General features: G+C 42.0%; 1 protein-coding gene across 1 annotated transcript in view; it reads left to right on the plus strand.

Annotated features, from left to right (window-relative positions):
- The window catches only part of asic1c (acid-sensing (proton-gated) ion channel 1c), a 201,897-nt gene extending 178,305 nt beyond the window's left edge, over positions 1 to 23,592 (plus strand). The window contains exons 7-11 of the mRNA XM_060921059.1: positions 2,248 to 2,339; positions 2,438 to 2,517; positions 10,171 to 10,242; positions 14,371 to 14,423; positions 23,514 to 23,592. Of these exons, the coding sequence (XP_060777042.1) occupies positions 2,248 to 2,339; positions 2,438 to 2,517; positions 10,171 to 10,242; positions 14,371 to 14,423; positions 23,514 to 23,592 (376 nt within the window). The remainder of the gene's footprint in view (positions 1 to 2,247; positions 2,340 to 2,437; positions 2,518 to 10,170; positions 10,243 to 14,370; positions 14,424 to 23,513) is intronic.
- Positions 23,593 to 26,313: the final 2,721 nt, after the last annotated feature.

Consider the following 26,313-nt stretch of genomic DNA (forward strand, 5'->3'; position numbering starts at 1 on the left):
CGTTCATCTGATTAGCCAGTGTGGCAGCAGCGTAATGCTTAAAATCGTGCAGGTCAAGAGCGACAGGTAATGTTCATATCGACCACCAGAACGGGGTAAAATGTGTTCTCGGTTATTTCCGACTCGTGCCCTAATTTTAAGGACTCGTGACTTGACTTGGACTTGAGCACTGATGACTCGGACTCGTACGTTAACTGCATTCGGACTCGTAAATCGGAGACGAGGACTCTGATTTTTCTTAATTTTTTGGAACATACCATAATAATTTAGTATAAAATAATAATATCTAACTTGTCCAGGGTGTGCCCCGCCTTTCGCCCATAGTCAGCTGGGATAGGCTCCAGCTTGCCTGTGACCCTGTAGGACAGGATAAGCGACTACAGATAATGGATGGATGGATATGAATATCTACATTCACACCTGTATGCCTTGGCGCGTGCAACAGATAGACTCTCGGGCACGCGCCATAAACAACTCCCACCCGCACAGGATTAAGGCGTAATCAGCCACTTACTTTGCGAAGTATTGAGTTGCATTGCTGACACATTACCGAGCCTTTTTTCCTTGTTTGGTTTCCTGATCCTTGATTTCCTGTTTCTCGTCTTTGATTCTGCCGAGTCTACGATAGCCTGTTTGTGCCTCGCTTGACCTATCGCATGTTTCACCATTTTACGATTTTGCCTGCCGTTCTGGATTGTTTACCGTCTTCACTTGTATTAATAAACACACCTTTGTGTGTTTTGCACTCAAGTTTCCATCAATGAAGAGTTTATAACATCAACGAAACCGTCTTCATGTTAAAACTGTTAATGTTATAGTCATGCTGTCTGTTGTTGCCCAAATGAGGATGGGTTCCCTTTTGAGTCTGGTTCCTCTCGAGGTTTCTTCCTCATGTTGTCTGAGGGAGTTTTTCCTTGCCACCGTCGCCACAGGCTTCATCACTGGGGATAGATTAGGGATAAAATTAGCTCATGTTTTAAGTTGTTCAAATTCTGTAAAGCTGCTTTGCGACAATGTTTATTGTTAAAAGCGCTATACAAATAAACTTGACTTGACTTGACACCTTGTGCACTTGCATCCGTCTCCCAACCATCACTGACAGAATACTTCACACTCCCTGACAAAGAGAAGCGCATTCACCTGTTCATACCGTACATCACGTTCAGGAACAAACTAATGTGAATGGCGCTGAAACAGCCACCGTCACATGGTGCAGTTGAAGTCTTGGACTCGACTCGGATTCGACTCACATTTTTTTATGACTTGGACTTGACTCGGACTTGAACACTGGGGACTCGAGACTGGACTACAACACTGATACACGCACACACACCCATCTCTCAAGGTTACAGTAAAAGGTTGTGAAAAAGCCCATCCATTGAGAGTCAGAGGAGAATGGAGAATTGTTTCAAGCTGATAGAAAAGCGATGGTAACTCAAATAAAACAGCCTGTACAACCAGAACAGGTGGACGGGCTCCAACAGCAGGTTCCACTTTTATTCGGAATCTTGAGGCTGCAGACTCACCAATCAAAAATGCTCACTTTGACACTCACCGGCCACTTTCATCGGAACTTGTTCTTGATTCTAAGATGCCTGTTCTTCGCAGGAGTGGAACCCAATGTGCTTTTCTGCTGAGATGCTTTTCTGTTCACCACGGTTGTAAAGAATGACTATATCCTTCCTGGCAAAAAAGCTCAAACCACCTTGAATCTGTCCATTTTCCTCTGACCTCTCTGATCAACAAGGCGTTTGTTTGATTTTTCCACCCACAGAACTGTCACTCGCTCACTCACCAAATGTTTTTTGCACCATTCTGTATATACAGACTGTTGTGTGTGAAAGCCCCAGGAGGAGATCAGCAGTTCCTGAAATACTCAAACCAGAAATACTCATCTGGCTCAAACCAACAGCCACGCCACGGTGAAAGAAAGTCACACAAAAATTGAGATCACAGTTTTTCCCGTTCTGATGTTTGAACATTAACTGAAGCTCTTGATTTGCATCTGCGTGATTTGACGCATCGTGCTGCTGTCGAGGGATCGGCTGATTACAGAGCTGCCTAAAATAAAACAGCAGGTGGAGAGACGGATAGGAGTTCCTAATAAAGTGGCCAGTGACTGTATAATCAATAATTTAATAAACCAGTCTGAAATCGTCCTGACTCAACTTGGTGTTTCACTAAAGCCCACAGAATTGATTAGTTTTTATTCTTCATTTCCTTCTTTGCTTGTGTATCCGTTTACAGAGAAAACATATTGGTTCTTGATATCTTTTTTGAGGCCCTGAATTATGAAAAGATTGAGCAGAAGAAGGCATATGAAGTGGCTGGTCTATTAGGTGAGACATATTTGTGATGGAAAAACGCATCAAACTGATTAAAAACCTCCACGTAATGCATTTGCGATTGTGTTTTTCAACTTTCCTAACCCTTTCAGGTGATATTGGTGGGCAGATGGGGCTGTTTATAGGAGCTAGTGTCCTGACGATACTGGAAATATTTGATTATTTGTATGAGGTAAGTAGCATTTCTGTTTTTTTCTTTAATCTGCACTAAATGTGTTCTGGTAAACACGTACACTACCGTTCAAAAGTTTGGGGTCACTTTGAAATGTCCTTATTTTTGAAAGAAAAGCACTGTTCTTTTCAATGAAGATCACTTTAAACTAATCAGAAATCCACTCTATACATTGCTAATGTGGTAAATGACTATTCTAGCTGCAAATGTCTGGTTTTTGGTGCAATATCTCCATAGGTGTATAGAGGCCCATTTCCAGCAACTCTCACTCCAGTGTTCTAATGGTACAATGTGTTTGCTCATTGCCTCAGAAGGCTAATGGATGATTAGAAAACCCTTGTACAATCATGTTAGCACAGCTGAAAACAGTTGAGCTCTTTAGAGAAGCTATAAAACTGACCTTCCTTTGAGCAGATTGAGTTTCTGGAGCATCACATTTGTGGGGTCGATGAAATGCTCAAAATGGCCAGAAAAATGTCTTGACTATATTTTCTATTCATTTTACAACTTATGGTGGGAAATAAAAGTGTGACTTTTCATGGAAAACACAAAATTGTCTGGGTGACCCCAAACTTTTGAACGGTAGTGTAAAGGCCTCTGCATGCTCTTGCGACAAGGCTTTCGCAGATAGCTTTTCGCAGACAGTTGTAATTTATCGTTGAGCGGGGAGTAATAGGCATGCGCGATGTTATTCACCGCCACAACGCAAGGGGGCGCGAAGTCGCGAAATCGCTAGGAGTAGTTGGTGGGTGTGGTTAGTGGAGTGTTTATCCTCCGGTTACTTATAATGACTAGAACTGGAGTCGTATAGATGTACGTACTTAACCGCTCTTCGTGCTGCTCCATCTTCGCTCGTGTTTTTAAAAATGGCGGTCGTGAAAACAAAACAAACCGGGAAAGTAGGGAAGCGGAAGTGCGTGTACAGCGGATGTAGAGTGGACCAATCAGAGCCCTCTTGTCTGCGACGCTGTCTGCGGTGGTCACAATTTTTGGGAGGTGCGCGCAGAGCGTCTGCGAAGGGGGGGGCTTCGCAGACGCCATCTGCGAGGACTGGGTTGTCAGCATAAATTGGCCTTAAGGCTCTTCGCGACAAAACATAGTTTCAGCTTGAATAGTCTGTTATTCATTGTTTACCGCTTTGTGTTTCAATCTGGATAATGCCTGTAGTTTTCCTATCAGGTGCTTACTTCGGTGTGGGCTTCACCCACAATGTGTACATATCCAAACCCTTTCATTCTGGCAAACCTTAATTAAGATTTAACTTTTACGTTCATACTGCCTTTGTGAGGAAGCCAAATAGTTCAGTGGCCTCGGTCTTTCTCTCTCGTCAGAATTAACAAAAGTGATCTGAGAGCACAATATCCCCCGCAGGCAACTCGGCTATAACTCTGGTAAAACGCGACTCAATTGAACAAAATTGCAATATGCGTATTACCAATATAGACCAAAGAATCTTGCCAAGTTTTGTGAAATTCCTCCAAAAATTGTGAGAGGAGTTGATTTCAGAAAGCGAGCACACCTTGATGAAATCAGCAAAGTACAAGTTTGTTAATAATCAAGGGCATAACTCTGGTAACATTTGCCCAAATTAAACGAAATTTCAATATGCGTATAATTGTCATATAACAAAGCCTTTTGCCAAGTTTGGTGAAATTCCTCCAAAAATTGTGAGAGGAGTTGATTTCAGAAGAGCGTACACCCTCATGAAATTGTCAAAGTACAAGTTATTTAATCAAGGGTCAAAACTGGGAAAATTTTCACAAACGAAATTCAATCGCAGTCTGCGTATTACCATCATATAACAAGGCCTTTTGCCAAGCTTCGAGAAATTCCTCCAAAAATTGTGAGAGGAGTTGACGTCAGAAGGAAAAAAACACCTTCATGAAATTGTCAAATTGTAATTTTGTTAATCAAGGGCTGTAACTCTGGTAAAATGCGACCGAATTGAACGAAATTATAGTATGCGTATTTGTGACATATAACAAATAATCCTGCCAAGTTTCATGAAATTCCTCCAAAAATTGTGAGAGGAGTTGATTTCGGAAGGTGAGCACCCTTCCTGGGACGGACGGACATCGCCATGACGTAATCTCCCTTTGGGCCTTTTGGCCAGCGGGGGATCAAAACCAACATATCTGAGAAGTTCATCAGTTCTGCATTAAATAAAAGAACAAAGAATATTCAGAACCAGACAGAAATAAAGGTATGAGAAAAGTCAAACGAGTGGTGTGTAAAAAAAAAAAAAAAGATGAAATGAAAGTGAGGGGTGGCACGGTGGTGTAGTGGTTAGCGCTGTCGCCTCACAGCAAGAAGGTCCAGGTTCGAGCTCAGCGCCCAACGAGGGCCTTTCTGTGCGGAGTTTGCATGTTCTCCCCGTGTCCGCGTGGGTTTCCTCCGGGTGCTCCGGTTTCCCCCACAGTCCAAAGACATGCAGGTTAGGTTAACTGGTGACTCTAAATTGACCGTAGGTGTGAATGTGAGTGTGAATGGTTGTCTGCGTCTATGTGTCAGCCCTGTGATGACCTGGCGACTTGTCCAGGGTGTACCCCGCCTTTCGCCCGTAGTCAGCTGGGATAGGCTCCAGCTTGCCTGCGACCCTGTAGAACAGGATAAGCGGCTACAGATGGATGGGTGGATGGATGGATGGAAATGAAAGTGTCTGAAAATCCCTGTCTATATCTTGTAGCTCTTAAGTAAGAAAGAGAAGAAGTTTGACGACTCGACTCAAATATTGCCATCCATCCAAATTTAACTGCTAGACTCAGCGAAACTAAAAACAACTTTCAAAGACATGTGCATCAGCCAACAGTTTCTGAACCTCTGCACAAATCTGTGACCTATCAAAGGAAGCCAAACATTACTGCCTCCTAAATAAATGCCCAGTGGTACGGCGTATAGCAAACGCAACATCTCTGAACCAACACCATCCCTTCAGGATCCTGATTTGCGGCGTGGAAAGCTTGTTACAAGCTTACAAGGAGCCTCGTTTCTGTTAGCTTGAAGCCTTTTGGGAAATCATTTTTAAACAGGACAGTGACTTCAGAGACGAGGTTAAAGCCTTCAGCTGGCTTCACAGTTTATGTGGTCCTGAGTGGCCAGTCAAAGCCATGACATCAGTCAAAAGTTTGGAAACATCTCCTCATTCAATGTTTTAGTTTATTTATATATTTTTTTTTATTAAAAGGCACGTCATGTCTAAAAGTAATGATGATGTCATTTCTCTTTACTAAGTGAAGCGGTTCGTGACAATGCAGTATGGATTACTCCAGTTGTGGTGTGGAATAAGTCTATTCACTGTATTTTTATTATTCACTTTTTGATCTCAAGCGCATTAAGAAGGCAAGAAACTCGTCCACTGATTAACTTTTGATGAGGCACAACTGTTAATTGAAAAGCATTCCCGGCGACGCTTGAAATCTCATCTCATTATCTCTAGCCGCTTTATCCTTCTACAGGGTCGCAGGCGAGCTGGAGCCTATCCCAGCTGACTACGGGCGAAAGGCGGGGTACACCCTGGACAAGTCGCCAGGTCATCACAGGGCTGACACATAGACACAGACAACCATTCACACTCACATTCACACCTACGCTCAATTTAGAGTCACCAGTTAACCTAACCTGCATGTCTTTGGACTGTGGGGGAAACCGGAGCACCCGGAGGAAACCCACGCGGACACGGGGAGAACATGCAAACTCCGCACAGAAAGGCCCTCGCCGGCCACGGGGCTTGAACCCAGGACCTTCTTGCTGTGAGGCGACAGCGCTAACCACTACACCACCGTGCCGCCCGACACTTGAAATATTCAGATTTTTCTTTTCAGTTTCAGTTTGTTGTAAATATCGACCACATATTATAATATCAGGAGACATTTTATATTTTGGTTCGAGGAATGATATGCGACCTTTGACCTGGATGTTCATGCGGTTACAATGTCAATTTCCTGTTGATATTTATTGATAAACTACAAAACTAGAAATTAATACAAACAACAACGAACGATGAACAAAATGTGATCTACGGAAATGCTTAGAAAGCGGAACAAAAAGATTTTCGGACGCAGGTTAAACATTATCAGTTCATTTGTTCACAAACATTAGAATTACTTCTTCGTTTTTGTAAACACCGACATATTTATATAAAAGATATTTTGTACTAAATATAAGTCTATGTAAAACAAATTTTAAATAAAAACTATGTTTTGTTAACTTAATACCACATACCGATTATTTTTTTTTAAATAAATAATCATCTGGGTGTCGATAATTGTGAAACGGTGTCGATAACTGTGGACAAAGGTGTTGATAATTGTGGAATGGTGCCACATGATCTGATACGCTAAGTAATCGGGAATCGACTTATTTTTTTCCAGTGGAAGTTCGAGTCATTATTCATGCACAATTTACAGTATGTATTCAAAGTCTTTTCGAGTTTTGCAACGGCCAAAAGATCGTTAAGGTGTCGATAATCGTAGCCGCCGCTCTACAGGTACAAAAAAGTAAAGGACAGATACTCAAAAAGTGTACTTAAAGTGACATTCCACCATTGGATGTATTCTTTGGCATAAAATACAATATATTTTATGACAACATGACTAGACAGAGAAATCTTTTAGCTTCAAAATGATATATCAAACACAATTTTTTGACAACGACAAGTATATTAATTTTGCGACCAAAGTCACCTACCCTTTTAATTTCCGTGCGGTAGTGAAACGTGATGTCATCGGCAGGTTCCCCTTCTTGTGTACCACATGTCGGTCTATTTTTAGACCAGGAAACCCCCAAAGTGAGAGAGTCATTTCTCCTCGTATATGGGGGCCAAAAAAATTGCGAAAAATTTTGAGTTAATCTTTCAGTTAGCTAGATTTATTGGTATTAGCTAGATTTATTGGTATTATTTTTATCGCGTTCTATCCGCCATTGCTGATAATATGTGCCACGTCACACGGTACACAAGAAGGGGAACCTGCCGATGACATCACGCGTGGAAATTAAAAGGGTAGGTGACTTTGGTCGCAAAATTAATATACTTGTCGTTGTCAAAAAATTATGTTTGATATATCATTTTGAAGCTAAAAGATTTCTCTATCTAGTGATACCATTTATATATGTTGTCAAAATATATTGTATTTTATGCCAAAGAATACATCCAATGGTGGAATGGCACTTTAAGTACAGTACTCAACTAAATGTACTTCGTTACTGTCCACCTCTGGTAGCCTCTGAAGGGTTCCCACGACATCAGATTCAACCTCAAGCAGCAGACAGAGCTGAGGAAAAATCGAGGTGAAACAAAGTCAGCTCCTGTGCTGCGTTATCGCAGCAGGAACAGAAACATGCAAAATGCTGGATCGGAGGAGTTCGTAGAAGTTTAATGCAGCTTGCTAGCAGACAAAGACAGAACTTTTCGACTTGACACCTCAGTAGAGAGTGCTGATAGCTTGCTTCAGAGGATAAGATGAAGCAATGACATGGAGCGCACAGTCTATTTTCAACAGATTTTACTGACGTCATGTTTTTTTTCACTGCACTCTATGTGCCATGTAGTGATTTCTGACTGATCCTCACTCTCAGGAGAGATCTGTATCAGAACTGTCGATGATTCTGATTTGTCAGTCGAGTACAGTATCTGGAATTAGAACAATTACTATCCTCAGTAAAGAATATTATCAGCACCTCGAGCAACTCTCATGCTCAGAAAACACAGTATCAGCACTATGCTATCGGTTATGGTCTGTCAGGTTACACTGTCAGGATGTGTTCGAAATCCTCATGCTGACATTGATATATGGCCTCTACAACGTCTGAATGAAAACTGCCCTGAGTTTTCGAGCTCAGTAAAGGGTTTCTCAGGTTGATGAGACTCGTCAGAGGATGACCATGATGTCGCAGGGACCTTTTAAATGGTCCCCATGTGGGTTCACAACCATGCTCACTGACTCCATTTTACAACCCCGATTCCAAAAATGTTGGGACAAAGTACAAATTGTAAATAAAAACGGAATGCAATGATGTGGAAGTTTCAAAGTTCCATATTTTATTCAGAATAGAACATAGATGACATATCAAATGTTTAAACTGAGAAAATGTATCATTTAAAGAGAAAAATTAGGTGATTTTAAATTTCATGGCAACAACACATCTCAAAAAAGTTGGGACAAGGCCATGTTTCCCACTGTGAGACATCCCCTTTTCTCTTTACAACAGTCTGTAAACGTCTGGGGACTGAGGAGACAAGTTGCTCAAGTTTAGGGATAGGAATGTTAACCCATTCTTGTCTAATGTAGGATTCTAGTTGCTCAACTGTCTTAGGTCTTTTTTTGTCGTATCTTCCGTTTTATGATGCGCCAAATGTTTTCTACGGGTGAAAGATCTGGACTGCAGGCTGGCCAGTTCAGTACCCGGACCCTTCTTCTACGCAGCCATGATGCTGTAATTGATGCAGTATGTGGTTTGGCATTGTCATGTTGGAAAATGCAAGGTCTTCCCTGAAAGAGACGTCGTCTGGATGGGAGCATATGTTGCTCTAGAATCTGGAGATACCTTTCAGCATTGATGGTGTCTTTCCAGATGTGTAAGCTGCCCATGCCACACGCACTAATGCAACCCCATACCATCAGAGATGCAGGCTTCTGAACTGAGCGCCGATAACAACTTGGGTCGTCCTTCTCCTCTTTAGTCCGAATGACACGGCGTCCCTGATTTCCATAAAGAACTTCAAATTTTGATTCGTCTGACCACAGAACAGTTTTCCACTTTGCCACAGTCCATTTTAAATGAGCCTTGGCCCAGAGAAGACGTCTGCACTTCTGGATCGCGTTTAGATACGGCTTCTTCTTTGAACTATAGAGTTTTAGCTGGCAACCGCGGATGGCACGGTGAATTGCGTTCACAGATAATGTTCTCTGGAAATATTCCTGAGCCCATTTTGTGATTTCCAATACAGAAGCATGCCTGTATGTGATGCAGGGCCGTCTAAGGGCCCGAAGATCACGGGCACCCGGTATGGTTTTCCGGCCTTGACCCTTACGCACAGAGATTCTTCCAGATTCTCTGAATCTTTTGATGATATTATGCACTGTAGATGATGATATGTTCAAACTCTTTGCAATTTTACACTGTCGAACTCCTTTCTGATATTGCTCCACTATTTGTCGGCGCAGAATTAGGGGGATTGGTGATCCTCTTCCCATCTTTACTTCTGAGAGCCGCTGCCACTCCAAGATGCTCTTTTTATACCCAGTCATGTTAATGACCTATTGCCAATTGACCTAATGAGTTGCAATTTGGTCCTCCAGCTGTTCCTTTTTTGTAACTTTTAACTTTTCCAGCCTCTTATTGCCCCTGTCCCAACTTTTTTGAGATGTGTTGCTGTTATGAAATTTCAAATGAGCCAATATTTGGCATGAAATTTCAAAACGTCTCACTTTCGACATTTGATATGTTGCCTATGTTCTATTGTGAATACAATATCAGTTTTTGAGATTTGTAAATTATCGCATTCCGTTTTTATTTACAATTTGTACTTTGTCCCAACTTTTTTGGAATCGGGGTTGTAGTTCGCTGACTTAGCTCTGGATTCTTCTGTACTTTTATTGTCATGTCACTTGTTCATGTTTTTTATAACTCCGCACCATCACCTTGTTTCCTCAGGTATTTAAGGACAAAGTACTGGGCTACTTTCTACGTAAAGGACGGCCACGTCGGAGTACAAGTGATAATCTGGTAACTGAGCTCGTTGTATACCACCTGCATGTGCATGCTTTAGATGGAGCTGAGATTACATGACAGAAACAAAAGCAAGGTTAGCTTTGTGGTTAGAATCGTGCATCTTAACGCGTAGCTCTATTCAGTGCTGCATGTCGCTATGATTTATTTTGTCTTTGGCTCAAATTCTGATACAGGGAAACGCAGATTATTGTAATTAAAATATGGTAATTTGTCAAAAGAAATCGACGTGGTTGAATCGAGGTGATTTTTAACACGGGATAATATTGTCCACTAAGTTCTGATCATTTTTCGTGTGCATTCATGTGCAACTACAAGGAATCGATAATATGAGGGAAAAACTAATTAAAATGTTGATTTTTGGGGGTACGGAGGTATAAATCTGGGTGATTCAGGTGTTTATAAAATGATTTCCTTTATTAATGACAGCACCAGACAAACACCCTCGAGCAGGGTGTTCCTTTTAAATTACATTTCATTCCTAATAGGTACAGATTCACTGATGTTTATACAAACTTATTTCACTTGTGCAATCTGCATAAATAAATGTATTATTTCTCTTGAGGTTTTACCAGACCTTCTCTGACCTGAAATAGGCAAAACAGTTCGGGTGACACGTTAATTGGTTTGCATTAAAGCTGTGATTGATTTTTTCGGGTAAAGTGCCGTTACATCCTGATCATTGATTTAGCCATCACTGAAATGGATCCTGTGAGAAATGAGAAAAAAGTTGGCACTCCAGTCGGTCTCACTGTTACGTGTGTGAATGAACAGAGTGCTAGTGCAGTTATCTTATCAGGTATACTTCATAAAGCCAACAGCAAAAGGATTACAAAACCCTCAATCTATGAGCTGAATCCAAAAAAGCCATTGGACCAAGCAAGAGCAAAGCTCTTTCACAAGAGACCAAGATTGTTTTTCTGCTTGAGAGATTTAATTTGGCTTGGTCGGTTCTTGTGTCATGTATCATCAGAGCTTATACTGTAATGTACGAGACAGTTAGCGAAACAAAAAAACAACACGTATGGGTCTGTTGCTGTTTAATGTTCCAAAAGCGCCAATGTGGGTGTAGACTTTTGATCCAACAAAGCAGTTCCAGCTCTCACTAAGTTCTCATTTACCATCCGTGACAGGAATACCTGAATATGTTCCATGAATATTTAGGTTATTCCACGAAATCGAGTCGTCCATGAGCTGATACAGGGCTGCCAACTTTTCGAAATTCCTTGGAGTGAGATTTTTTTTGGGGGGGGGTCGACGGCAAAATTGTTCCGCACACCATGCAGTAAGTGGGAATTTTGTATTCAGTTTGATATTCACTTGTCCCCCTGCATTCTGGTGTTTTGTTTGTGGGTCGTCCAGCTGGAGATGGACAATGAAGGGGGGGGTGTTGAGATTTTGGATTTAGTAGATGTTCCTGCATTCTGGTGGATTTTTGGAGTGGCCTGCTGTGCCATACCTACATTCTTACACACCTTGACTTGCCAGGCCTTCAGCTTGTGGCCAACAAAAGCACCAAGTTTTGGCTTAAAAGCCCCCACACTAGAAAACTACAGATGACCGCCAATGTTCCTGTAGCCCTATAGACCTGTGTTTCAGATTTAAAGGCAAGTTCATGTTTGAAAATATTTCATCAGCTAAGCCTAAACACCTTCTGAATTGAAACTACCGTAAATGTTAAGTTTTTAATAACTGTTGCAAAAAATAAGATTGTCCCTCACTGACTATTCATTATGCATTTAAGGGCTTTCCCCACCACTGGGTTCAGCAGAAGATTGGCATGGGGAAAAATATCAACAGCAAAAGAACAAATAAAATGCTTAAGCAGTAAGCAAAATGTGCATGTGCTACAAGAAACATTAAAATGATTAAGTTTGAACAGTATTGAAACACAAAAAGCTGAATCTTGGCCATAGGTGGGAATGTGCACACAAAGTTGGGCTTAAAAATTTTGGTCATACTTAAATAAGCTATATTAATATATTTCTTATAAATTTATTTCTTATCTATGTTTCTTATTAGTAATAGAGCATTCGTCAGGGTGTGTTATCTGACAAATATTCTCTACCTGTCTTGCCCTCTTTGAAACCCTGTCTCCTCAGTATATTGTTCTGTCTTTTTTTTTTTAATTATTCACAAGTTCAAGTTCTTTGATATTACAGGTGACCATGCTTTATTTACTTTAACTGAGCAATTACATACATCATAAATAATTAAAAATAAATACCCTGTAAATAAACAATAGGTATGGTGGCTAATGGCTCTTCTTGCATTTGTAATATTATCTCTTACTTGCTTTATTTTACAACATTTCCAGTATGGCTTCAAATAAAGTCATAAAGTATGATAACATACAGTAAACAAACTAAAAATGCGCCTTAATAAACATGTGCTAAGGAGGTGCTGTCCCGTGCTGCTTGTTGGGGAAGATAGAGGCTGTGGCACGGCAGGAGGCCTATAATGATTTAGCATGCCTAGTACACAGCTCTCGATATGGCATTAAATATTCTCACAACACTTATAGGCTAAAATGATTAAGAAACTTTATATAAGTTCATAATTACGCCAGTAACACCACACATTGGCGTGCATATGTACAAACCTGTCTGAGACATCCGTCTTCAACTCGGATACCTTCTTCTCTCTCCTCTTCCTCTAAATTGACGGTAGGCAATTATCCAACTTCCGGCGAGTGCAGCATCATTAGATGCGCCACCTACCATAGGGGAGTGTGTACAGAAGGGAACACCTCTCTGCCTGTTTAGCCATGCGTAAGGCGTAATTGATCAATCGCAAGTGGTTGGCGCGACGCAATGGGTAGCCTAGATTAGATAGATAAACTAGATTTTTTTCTAGCGTAAGAAATCGGAGGTATGGCGTGTGAGCGTGTGAAGACAATCAAATGCGTGTGTCTCACGCCCATTGCGTGAGAGTTGGCAGCCCAGTGATAGCCGACGAGGCGTGTAGCGCCAAGTTGGCTATAAGCCGTGTACAACGAGATTGAGTGGAATAACTGTTTTATTCTATCCACATTCACTGGATTTTGAGAAACAGAGCATTTTTATTTTCATTTTTTGCAAATTCAATAAGTGAAAAACTTTCTACAAAACGTCCGACAAAATATTTTCCACTTAGAATGTCAACAAACCAGCGAAATGACAGGAGCAATTTGTGAAAAATACGATAATAATAATTCTTGAAAATTAAAAAAGAGATGTTCTTACCGTCAAATAATTTTATTCCATATTTTGTTGCGCTTTTTTTTGAGGTTTTCTTCTTCTTTTGAGTTTTTTTGGTGATTGGCAAACCAACTTAAAGGTGCATTATCGCCACCAACTGGGCTGGAGTATGGAACAGGAGCTGGGGGGGGGAATAATACTATATTATTTTATTTAGCTATTTCTGTTTCTTTTCACTACTTAATAATTTTTGGGGTTTTGTTTTCGCATAGTTTTTATTTCATCCTCGGTTGGTTCAGCAACACGTTCCGCCATTTTGTTTTTCTCTACTCACAGTATATGAGCTGATAGCCTGGTAATAGAGTACATGATTGATCATGTCCAGCGAATGTAGATAGAATAAAGCTTGTTAGCTGGTGTGTGCTTAACACTTGAGACTTTCATGCCAAGATCGATGATCCAGATTGTGCTAATCCACTGCATGTCAGCTCTAAAAACATATGAGTTTATAGTTTTGTCAATATTGTATCCATTTATTCAGAGATACTGATGAATTAAAAACTGCATTTTAAAAGTTCTGCGTTAAAATAATATGCTTAAGTCAAAGTTATCCTTTTCCTCATCCTTTATATTCTCCAGTGGATGCTGTAAGATCCAGCTCATTAAGACTTGTTCATGCATTTTTAATGTTAATGCTATTATTCATTAAATTTCACAGAAGTCAACATTGTTGTTGTTTTTTTTTTTTTAAGGATGAATGGATCATTACTTACTCCGCATTGTATAATTTTGTTTGGTCCAGGGTTGGGGTCAGTTCAGATTCAATTCAGCAAATTTAGGACTTGGATGGAGGCCTGGTGCAAGGTTTGACATTGAACCTGAAACTGAACTGAACCCATACCTGGTGTGGTCATCCTCATCTCTCTCCCCGTCATGTGTCTTCCAGGACTACTCTGAGAACCCCACCAGCCCTGGTGTCACGCCTAATCATACCCCCAGGTAGCTGGCCATTGACAATACTGCAGATACTGTACATCCTCTTAACCTGTCTAACTATAACCCATTTCCATCAGCATTTCATTTTTAACCCCTTAAATATCCTTCTTTTCTGAGGCCCCCTTTTGTATGTTTCCTGTAAGAATAAAGTAGTGCAGGAAACTGTCATTTCCAAACATTCTAAGGAAAGTCTTTCGAATCCTGTAGCCTTCAAGACGGAGATGATGTATTGCACAAGTTCAGGTAAAGCAAACCCGTGTTCTGAATGGATTAGTCTTGCCTCATTTTTTGTTTTTTTGTTTTTTGCTATTTTTGTAGCCGTCCTCTTTCCCAAAAACTTTGAATTTGGATGCTTGTAAAAGGTGTTTATTATCTTGACATATTTACATGTACAAATTTTAGATGGATGGTCATTCCAAATCTGTTCGCAGTGAAGCTTTTGGGAAACAGATTTTCTGTGACTAATAGTATTTCTTTTTTGTTTTCGTTTGCATACTTTGCGTAGCTTTTAAATAGTCTTTATATGTGGTATTTAATCTTGGATATAACATTATGTAATGAAATTATAATTCAATGTTAGATGCATAACTTGTTTTGGGAAACATTGGAGACCTCCTTATGCACATGCATACCAAGTACAAGTACCACAAGGTCATGTAGTGATGTTTGACACAGTATTTGTTACAAATACCACTATCATAGAGCAAACATTCTCTTGAACCTTCTTGCCAAGCCAGCCCAGATCAGTTATGGCGACTTCACCGAACCATAGTTACACACAGTACCAGTCAAAATTTTGGACACACCTACTCATTCATCGGTGTTTCTGTATTTTGACTATTTTCCACATTGTAGAACAACAGTGAAGACAGTAAAACTATGAAATAACATATGGAACATCAATGGAATTATGTGCTAAATAAAAAAGTGTTTAAAAAACAAAATATGTTTCGTATTTTAGATTCTTCAAAGTAGCCAGCATTTACCTTGATGGTGCTTAGCACACTATTGGCATTATCTTCACCAGGTTCATGAGGTAATCACCTGGAATGCTTTTCAATTCACAGGTATGCCTCGTCAAAAGATAATGAGTGGAATTCTTTGCCTTTGTAATGCGTTTGAGATCAAACAGTAAATAGTAAATAATAACACGACAGTAAATATCTCTGAAGAACTGCTCAACTAAGTAAAGAGAAATGATGGTCCATCATTATTTGAAGACATGAAGTGTCTTTTAAACAATCAAAAAAAATTTAATAAGAAGGTGTGTCCAAACTTTTGACTGGTACTGTGTGTGACTAGTGAGGAGGAGGAGACACTGGCATGTCTCAGTAGGAGCTGGGTGTCCACCACTGCCACCACTACCACCGCCACTGTGTCAGCTATTGCCTTGACAATGGTGCGTCACGTTTTTTGCCTCCAAATCAAATATAATTTGGTTGAGGATTGAACGGCTGCCATGTGGTCCACATAACACCAAAGGGCATATATCAGGCACAGCAAAGAATGGTCTGCAGGCTTACCCTCACTGAAAACTGCAAGGTCAATTGACTTTGGTGGGTAGATACACTTTGCCGCCTTTCAAAAGGTAGTAATAAACCTATGAGGCCCTCAAGAGAGATACCATCCACAGTATTGTAATATGCCATGATAGCTGCCATACATACCTTAGATGGAAGACTCCCACTTACAAGGTCCATGTGACTGTGGCTCTCGTGTTGAGAAGAGTCTCCTGGACTGATTGCTCACAGTCCGCACCTGGTAATTCTGCTGTATGGTCTAGACCCACACATACAGGTGGTCAGGCTGTGCCTGCCAGGTATCGCCATCCATTTGGGTCAGTCATTCTGTTCAGGTAGGAAGCCTCCATGAAACCAAGGTTTTTCTAACCATCTTGGGGTCACAAGCAAGACTCTTTGGTCTAGTTGCTGAATTTGCTGTACAGTACAGTGACCAGATGTTGTCCTGTTCTTGTGGGTTGTTTCATTCTGCCAGGGACAAACACGGCTGGCAGTGTGTTGATGTGAGACATGGTGAAGAGGTCCATTATGGATGGGCCCAACTGAGGAGGTTTTGTGCAAGATGCTGAGAGTGAGTGAACTTTGTACAGTCCTGATTAGAGCTAAGATTGTAGCTACAAGGACAAGAAACAGTAAAAAAAAACTTCAGGTCCAGATGGACCACCTTCAATTCCAAGTAACTGATGTGTTCCTACGTTACACAAGGGGGTCACATTCACCCAGTGCCTCAGTACCACACCATGAACTAGCATGGAGGGGAGGCATCTGTATTATTGTCTCTTTCCATGGCACACTGTTACCAATCAGCCTCCTTCTGTTAGAATGATCTGCATTATCAGTGGGCCAATGCTTGGGCTCCTTTCACTGTGACGACGCGTTTCAATTCATAGTCTCTTTGGTCCAGCCACAGACCGATAACCCAATTCTGGAATGCCTGCAAGTTCCAGAAGCAAGTGTAATGGGATTACCAGTGAGGCTGCTATCCATGGATTGACTTGCTAATGGTAATAGATGCTACACCATGGTTGTGGTGTAGCTCCGGACCCAGTTTTGGGCGTCGGTTCCCTCCAGGCCTTTTGCCTTGGGTGATGCCTGTGCTCTTTGCTGTGGACTGCATTGAGCTCGTTGCTCATTTTAACATCAGGTTTGTCCAGTGCTCTGTGCGGTGGTGCTTTTGTGCTTGGCGTGGTGTTCCGAGCAATGTTGCTCGATGGCATCATGGTGGCTGTGCAAGCAGTTTGGGACATACCAGCGCTCTGTGTGGCGGTGCTTCTGTGCTCGCTTTGTGGATCCGTGGCACGGTGTTCCAGGCGGTGGCGCCCAGCGGTGGCACAGCGGTTGTGCAGGCAATGTGGGACTTATTTTCGTGTGCCTTTTGGTGGGACTGTGGCTGCTACACCATTAGAATAACATCCTGACCTTTATTTGGTGGACCCCCCCCCCCCCCCCCCCCCATAATTGTAACGCGACTTTGGGTATTGAGAAAGGTGCGATATAAATTTACATTATTATTATTATCACCACCACCAAGGGGAAGCCATGGCCTAATGGTTAGAGAAGCAGCTTTGGGACCAAAAAGTCACCAGTTCAATTCCCTGGACCAGCAAGAATGGTTGAAATGCCCTTGAGCAAGGCACCTAACCCCCAAATACTCCCTGGGCTTCCCTGGGTATGTTGTACGGTATGTTGCTCTGGATAAGAGTGTCTGCTAAATGCCTGTAATGTAATATCTATAAAAACATGCCCATAATGTAGCTGAAATATTACTCAGAAAGGTTGAAATGAATGAGACAAGAATGACTTTAGAGGACAAAACACCTGTACATTTGTGATCACAAGCTGCTAAGCAGATATCATGTTGATGTCGTTCAATATGTGAAGGCAAGAAGGAGAAAAAGAACGATTGCTGACTTATAGTGGTATATATTGCAAATACCGCATCATACCACGACTTGACTTTTTGTAAGATGATGGCAAGTATGGGCACATGCACAAGGAGGTGTGGAATATAAATCAACATTGTGTGGTGAGGAGCAGAATTTAAAGTATTAGTCAGGAAAGAGTTGGATATGTACTGCGAGTTCGGGATGACAGTTGGGTTTGTCAACCTACAAACAACACATTCATGTAGCCACATGTATCAATAATCTTAAGTTGTTGTAGCCTCCCCTTTAAAAGTGGGATAACAATAGGTTGGCGTCATCAGAAGCCTTCTCATTTCCATGAGTCTCACAAGGCCCTGATCTCTCACGGTCACTTGGATCTCATTGACCCACGGTTACATCTGCAACACTTTTATTTTGTCTTTCCTATTATTGGTATGCAGTCAACGATACCCAGTCTGTAGTCTTTGTGGTGTGTGATATGCGGTCTTTGGCTAAATTTCTGCTTTAACACCTCTGTATAGTCACACCCTAGGTGAATTCTCTGCTCAGCTAAAGAATATGCTGCCTTGATCTGTAGTTCCCATAGGAATATGAGATCAAGAAGAGGCCGTTCGGGGATCCTCAGAACTCACTCTACTCTGATGGTTATGTGGTAACTGACAGAGTTGTTGTCTGTCTTGATTTCCCTTCAGAAAGGTGTTTGAAAAATGGATCTTAGCTTGAGGACATTGATATGCTTCCTCCATCATAGACTGCTGGGAACTGGGAATGTGGCACATAGCTCACTGTGTGGAGAGCAAAACTTTACTCACTGCTTATTTATCAGAGTTGCCCTATTTGCAAAACCATTCCAATACAAACGCTGTCCTGTCATGCATGCATTATACTGTGCCACTGTCAATGTCAAGGGGTGACTCTGGGAAATCAGTAGACATACTGATCATGTCTATGATCTGCTGTTTAGACACCTCACTGAAGAGCAATATGAAGTCGATCCTATTTGTTTTGTTACTTATACTTGCCAATAGGGACTGCATCAACCAAGCCTGATATCAAGTTAGTAGATGGTAACATGAAGTCAAAAATTGCTGGCATACAGCCATAGAATAAGTATTCCCTGACATACAGGCATAAAATGTCCAGTAAAACAAAGGCATATGCTGGGAATTGGGGTTAGCCCAGAAGTTCTGGAGTCTAGCCAGATATTCCTCGGACAATGTTGCCCCTCGGGCCATGTCTCTGAAACACTAATATTCCTGGTTAAATATGAAAGCACGTCATAGTCTAGCTCTAAGGATGCAAGGGCAGTTCACAAGATGGCTTTGAAAGATGCTGAGCTGAACCCTCAATGGAGTCTTTGCAGAGAACATTTCTCGGTGATAAGGCAACCAGTGGCCAATAAAACTTTTACTTCTAGTGGGATGTTTGATACTGGCAAAGCTTTCCCCAAGCTTTTTAGTTGCTTGGAAGTTGAGTGGCACTCAGCAACCTCATTGGAGAGGTCCTCAGTTGTACCTTTCTGACCTCTCTTTTTTCCTCTCTGACACAAAAGCATCAGAAAACCAGATCTAGTCTGCTTAAACTTAGCTATCGTAATATCAGAGAAAAACTCAATATAGGGGCGGCACAGTGGTGTAGTGGTTAGCACTGTCGCCTCACAGCAAGAAGGTCCGGGTTCGAGCCCCATGGCCAGCGAGGGCCTTTCTGTGTGGAGTTTGCATGTTCTCCCCGTGTCCACGTGGGTTTCCTCCGGGTGCTCCGGTTTCCCCCACAGTCCAAAGACATGCAGGTTAGGTTAACTGGTGACTCTAAATTGACCGTAGGTGTGAATGTGAGTGTGAATGGTTGTCTGTGTCTGTGTCAACCCTGTGATGACCTGGCGACTTGTCCAGGGTGTACCCCGCCTTGCGCCCGTAGTCAGCTGGGATAGGCTCCAGCTTGCCTATGACCCTGTAGAACAGGATAAAGCGGCTAGAGATAATGAGATGAGATGAGAAACTCAATATATCAAATAGTACGATGCCAGTGAACAAAGTAACCATTTTACAAAACCTGAAAACATGGTGTCTTGAGTTACCATGGTTAGGTTCCTGACCTGGCTTCAACCATGGACACAAAGCTAATGAGCAGAAATTAAATTACACTTTTGTGTCTTACTTTGGACTTGTTTCGAACATGGACAAGAAGTAATATGAACATTACCAGTCTGGTTTTTATGGGGAGGCTACTTCACAAGGATCATGGCCATGATTATTGTTCAGTAGACAATTCTTGATGCAAGTGGCTTCATATATAGGAGTATTTATAAGTTGACAACCTGGATGCCCAAAGAAACAACAACATAAAATATTTTCAGATGGTCTCATAAAGATGTAAAGTTTTTTGTTTGGTTTTTTTGCTTGTTTGTTTTAGTAAATTGTTTGTATGGAAAGCATGATGAATCTTACGAGAATCTTTACCAGTTGGTTTATGACAAATTCCATTTACTTTGGTAAATTACCACCTTTTAAAAACAAGCAGGCACTTAAGCATAGTATTGACTCAATGATAAAGGCTTTGGGTCACATATCATTAGGTTGTGAATTCAGATCCCAGCAACACCAAGCTGCAGCTGGGTTCTTGAGCAAGAACCTTGTTTCATCTACTCAGTTGTATCCTGTTTCAATTGTAAGTCGCTTCAGATAATCAGCCAAAGTGACATCAGCCAAATGAGCAAATGCAAATAAATCTTTCCATATATTGGCAGGGGGAAATATCGATATATTCCAGGGACATCCAAGATTTGTGCATGATATCTTTAACCTGGAACATTCCATTTCTAATGCTTGAATTACCTGATTGATATTCCCCAGTACTATCATGCACCCTTTGATGTAAGATGTTACTTGGTTTATCTGTCCCAAAGAAGTGCGAGATATTTTTTCCTGCGCCAAATATGTACTCATAATAAAACTAATCATATTTCCTCCCCCTCCTCCCTCCAATTTTTTGACATCTCTGCCTGATTTATGCTAGTCATTAGAGGCCTGCATGAAAATGAACCTGTTTCAAACTGATCATCGCCTTCTTTGGTGGAAATTATCAGTTTAGTCCAAATGCACTACACAAGTGCAATAAATGGTGATTACACTATTTCTTGATTAAAGTTTCACAGACTGACTGTGCATATCAACTTGTTCACTAAGTGACCAGTTTATTTGAAAAATCTATGTTGTATCTACACTCATTGGCCGTGTTATCAAGCATAGAGTCTTGCATAAGTATACACCCCTTTGCACTTTATCATGAATCAACACAATATAGCCCATAATTTTTAAGTGGGGTCAAAAAATAATAATAATTTACCAATAAAACGTAACACCGGGCGGCACGGTGGTGTAGTGGTTAGCGCTGTCGCCTCACAGCAAGAAGGTCCTGGGTTCGAGCCCCGGGGCTGGCGAGGGCCTTTCTGTGTGGAGTTTGCATGTTCTCCCCGTGTCCGTGTGGGTTTCCTCCGGGTGCTCCGGTTTCCCCCACAGTCCAAAGACATGCAGGTTAGGTTAACTGGTGACTCTAAATTGAGCGTAGGTGTGAATGTGAGTGTGAATGGTTGTCTGTGTCTATGTGTCAGCCCTGTGATGACCTGGCGACTTGTCCAGGGTGTACCCCGCCTTTCACCCGTAGTCAGCTGGGATAGGCTCCAGCTTGCCTGCGACCCTGTAGAAGGATAAAGCGGCTAGAGATAATGAGATGAGATGAGAGACGTAACACCGTGAGCTGACCTAGTGGTTAGCGTGTCTGCCTCTCGACCGGGAAATCGTGAGTTCTACTCACAGTCGGGTCATACCAAAGACCATCGTAAAAATGGTATCTATTACCATCTGGCAAGGCACGCTACAATACAGATCCAAGTGGGGAGTCAAACTCTCGCGGTTACCAGAGGACTAGCCCCTCACTGTAACCCTAGCTATATAGGCGAGAGGCCGAGGGTTAGCGAAACAGAGATCGGCGCTGCACCCATGCACCTTAAAGAGTTGGTTAGTACTGGGACAGGAGACTGCCTGGGAAGACCAGATTCTGACATGAGAGGGACTTTGACCAATAAAACGTAAACATTGTAAACAAATGTAAGCGTTTGTGTAAAAGTCCTAAATTAGTTCTACTGCAAACGCTTGCCATCAAAAGTGACATCATTATTTGTGTGCAATTATGACTATCATATGAACTCGATATAAATAAACCAGTTCCTAGAAAGCCTCAGATTCTCTTCGAGAGCATGTCTACACAAGAGGAGAAAGAGGCTGCTGTGCAATAAAAGTCATTGATTCGTTAAGAAGGGGAACCAAGAAGCCAAGGGAAACTCTCTCAATATGATGTTACCACCACCATGCTTCACCGTTCGAATAGCAATCTCAGGGGGCTTTTATGCCATGGCCAAGAGTTCAGTTTTTGTCTCATCACACCAGAGAACCTTTTTCGACCTGTTTTCTAAATCTCCAACATGCTTTTTGGCAAACTGTAAACCAGGCTTGCCACTCTTCCATAAATTACCTTCCACCTCAATATTATCAGCGATTTTGTGTCGATTTATGATGTACATTTTTGGCACTTTCACTTTCAGGTTGTAACTACAAAGTAAGGAAAGGTTTATGGAGGGTGAATACTTCTGCAAGGCATTGTAGATCCATCATATGGATGCATTTGTTGATGTACAGTTTGCCAGTCTGTTCTACCTGATCCATCAAAGGAAAAGGACCACCGTAAGACACCACGAGATACACAGTGGGTGGTTGAACAATCTGTGATGCAGTGACACTAACATAGAGGTGATGGTCTGAGTGTATCGATAATTGTACAGTGCACCTACGTGGTAGTTGTACCCCATAACATAGACGTTGAGGGCATGTATGAGATACGTATTCCTACTAAAGTGACAATATCCTTTGCACCTTAGGTGTGGCTTCAGTTATTAAACTGGAACTTGGGCGGGGGACCATTCCATGAATCAAAATTTGAGCCTGAAAGGCTAAAAAGGGCACGATTCGAAAAGCGTCAAACAGAATGCCTATTCTTGCACAGCTTTCTTGATTTTATGCTCAAGTCTTGGGCGTTTCTTTGTTGAGCACTTTCCAAACCATGACCTTAAAACCATGCACAAGCGCCAAAGCTCTTATTGGCAGACGCTTTTAGTTTCTTTCTGTGAGACATTGTGATGGAACCTGTGTCAAATAACATCACTAGATGCATCCCTTTGTGGTGTCATCACAGGTCTACACGCAATGAGTTTGAAACCAAGACTAAGCAAATAGTCCTCAGGTTTGGGAAGGCGGAAGTGCTTTGATTCAATGTTTTGCACATGATCAGATATGTTTCTATGATATATGACCAAGCAAAAGTCTTGGATCCAGGATTAAGTCAGAATGTCTTCTCCCCCCTTTTCCCCTTTCCTTCATATTTATCCACTCCATCTCATTATATACCTCGACGTGTTCTACAATCATTTGAAAAAACTGTTATTGCCATAATTCCATTTATATTTCTGATCCATGCTTCATCTATGGATGTTTTTTCTCTTTGTGTCTTTCTGTTCCATTACCCCAACTTCCCCCCCCCTCACTGTCTTTTCCGGCGATGCCATTGATTCATTGTGCATCCTCCGGCACATCTGAACATCTCTCCCCTCCTTCCCCGTTTCCCCTCTCTTCCAGAGCACATGCGACACACTCCGGAGTCACTCGGACAGTCTCGGATTCGCGCCGAACGTGCTACCTAGTCACCCGACTCTAGGCAACTTTGAGGAGTTCGCTTGTTGACGACGCAGGCACCGAGGACAATTAGCGTCTGACGGCAAACTGTGATTCCGACTTGTATACATGTACATATCTACACGTGCAGTACGTGACGACTAGTTCAATTGGTCAATGCCTGAATAGAATCAGATATCACCATAAAAGTACAAGTAGGCAACAATTTCCAAAACAATACTCAGGTTATATGAGCATAACGCAGTACCAACAGCACCAACTGTTTGTTTCATGTTGTGAAAATGATAGTATACACTTGTTTTCGATGATTTCAAGGCTATGCCAGAAACACATAGCGCAATTGTCTGAAATGTGCATTAACCACTTGGGTTATTAAGGCTGCTGCTGAAAGTGAACTAAACTAAACACGGCACAAAATGAGCAAAAACAGGCAGGAAAATGGACTTTTGTTCAACGCTAGGCTTGTGCTGATATTTCGTCAAATATACAGCGAGACTTAACACAGTGTTAACGTGGACGCGCCACTTTTAAATGTCATCCTTACCCATTACGTTTAGTGAGGCAGCCTACCGTATGTTAGCATTCTTCAGTCATTATTTAATGCGATGTACAGACTGTCGAATTCTCGATTCTGATCGGTCAGTGGGTGTTGGTTAATTTTGTACAACAGCAGCGCTCATGAACGCAATCGTTGATGTGATGATGAATGTTTAGCATTTAAGTACTGAAGGAAGGAGTCTCCAGCGTCACTGTTGGATGTCGACCAGTTGCAGACACCTCAAATCCAGAGAATAAGAAGTGTTTGGAGAAGTTTTGTATATTTAAGTTTTGACAGCGTTTTCATGTTGAAGGCATGGTTATAACTTCTAGCTAGGTTCTTAATATTTGGTAGGAGGTGTGAAGTTTGGTGGAATTAGTTTGTGGACTTGCGATTGAGTACCAGTCAGCATTCCGCCATGTTTTGAGGAGGAAACTGGAGAACCTGGAAGAAACCTGGAGAAAACTGAGACAGACAAGAACTAGAGCTCAGGATCAAGCCAGGGAAATTGAACATCATTGTTTATCAGGGTAGACTCGAACCTTTCAATATCGGGGACGCTTCATAGCTAGCAATAGTAACTAAAGCTGGACATGTATGAAACGCAAAGGCTAGGCTGACACTTGCACGATTCCGTGGCACGCATTGGCACGACTCAAGTCGTGCCAGTGCGCAAACTAGTCGTAAACTGGCGTGAAGTGTGCGTAAACCCGTCGTGACTGCGTGCCATGTCGGGACGAGAATTTTGAAATGTTCAAAATTTTGGTCACGACAAAATTTCGCGACCGGGTCGTGAACTATGCGCAAACTGTTCGTGATTTCGTCGTGAACTCGTCGGGACGATGCGGGAGGATGCGTGCCAGTGCGTGGAAGTGCGCGCCATGCCACGACTGTCACGAACTGCCACGAATAGTTCACGAACAGCTCACGTCGAGTTCATGAGTAGTTCACGACATGTTCACGAATTGGTGCGCGTCGCAGCGTGGCCGTGCCTTCCCACTGACACGGTCACGCATTGATGGCACAAGCAGTTCACGACTAGTTTACGCACTTCACGAACAGTTTGCACATGGCACGAGCAGTTCACGACGAGTTCACGAGCAGTTCACGAGCAGTTCACGACTACTGCGCGACAGTGGCGCTCGCGTCGGTGCGGGGGTATATATAGGGCTTCCCGGACACTTCTCGCCATTCGCAATTTTTTTTCTTGCTTTTTTCTTTAATGTCTTTTATTTTCTATTCCTTCATGACTTTTTTTTGGGGGGGGAGTTTCGTTTCTTTTATTTCAAAAATGGAACAACTGTGGATGCAGCTCATGAAGCTACTACCATTCTTTCTTGCCAAGGGACAGCACCAGCAGGGGACATGTAGTAATGTGACAGGTAGTCTCGCTGATCCTTTGCATCCTTCTGGGTATGATGGCCGGTTAGAGGCAGCAGCCCCTGCAGGTGTCGGTCAGTCCTCCATCCACCAGGGATCAGATCATGTGTGTCCGGATCTTCGCGGTCCACTTCTGAAATTGCGTGTGGGTATCTGATGAGGATGAGGTTGTGCATGACACAGGCGTGCCCAAGTCGGCACGACACCGTCCGAATTGCGCAAACTCGTCGTGCCAATGCGGGAAGTGCGTAAACTATGCGCAAACTATGCGTGAACTCGTCGTGCCAGTTCGTGAATGTGGACGGGCACGCATTCATGAACTCGTCGTGAACTATGCGTGAACTAGTCGTGAACAGTGCGGGAACCTCCCAGTTCGTGCCCCAAAATGGCACGACTTGCCACGACAAAATCGTGGCCAAAAGTCGTGCAAGTGTCAGCCTAGGGAAACAAAAATGTTGTCTACAACAGTAAAGGTTGTTTGTTTGTAAACACGTTCATTTTTTTATGCAATATTGTGTATTCTGTGGAAGGAGTCGACTTTGCAGGCTAGTTGTGTAAAACGGTGGGACTCAACCAACCCAGCATACTGAATAACAGAAAAAAAAGAAGAAAAATGCATTATTTATTTCTTAAAAGTTAAATATCAACACAAGCCTAGTCAACATGAATGGAGTCAAGGAGGTTGAGTAATTTAACTTATTTCTCTGAATGCAGTTGAAAAATGTTTGTCTGTTCACATTACGTGTATATAAGTGCAATAATATGAAATACCACGTGTTAGAATAACCAATGTAATACCCTCAAGTCTTAACTGTTATCCAAAAG

This window comes from Neoarius graeffei, chromosome 5 (assembly GCF_027579695.1).
Source record: "Neoarius graeffei isolate fNeoGra1 chromosome 5, fNeoGra1.pri, whole genome shotgun sequence".
NCBI classification, from domain to species: Eukaryota; Metazoa; Chordata; class Actinopteri; order Siluriformes; family Ariidae; genus Neoarius; species Neoarius graeffei.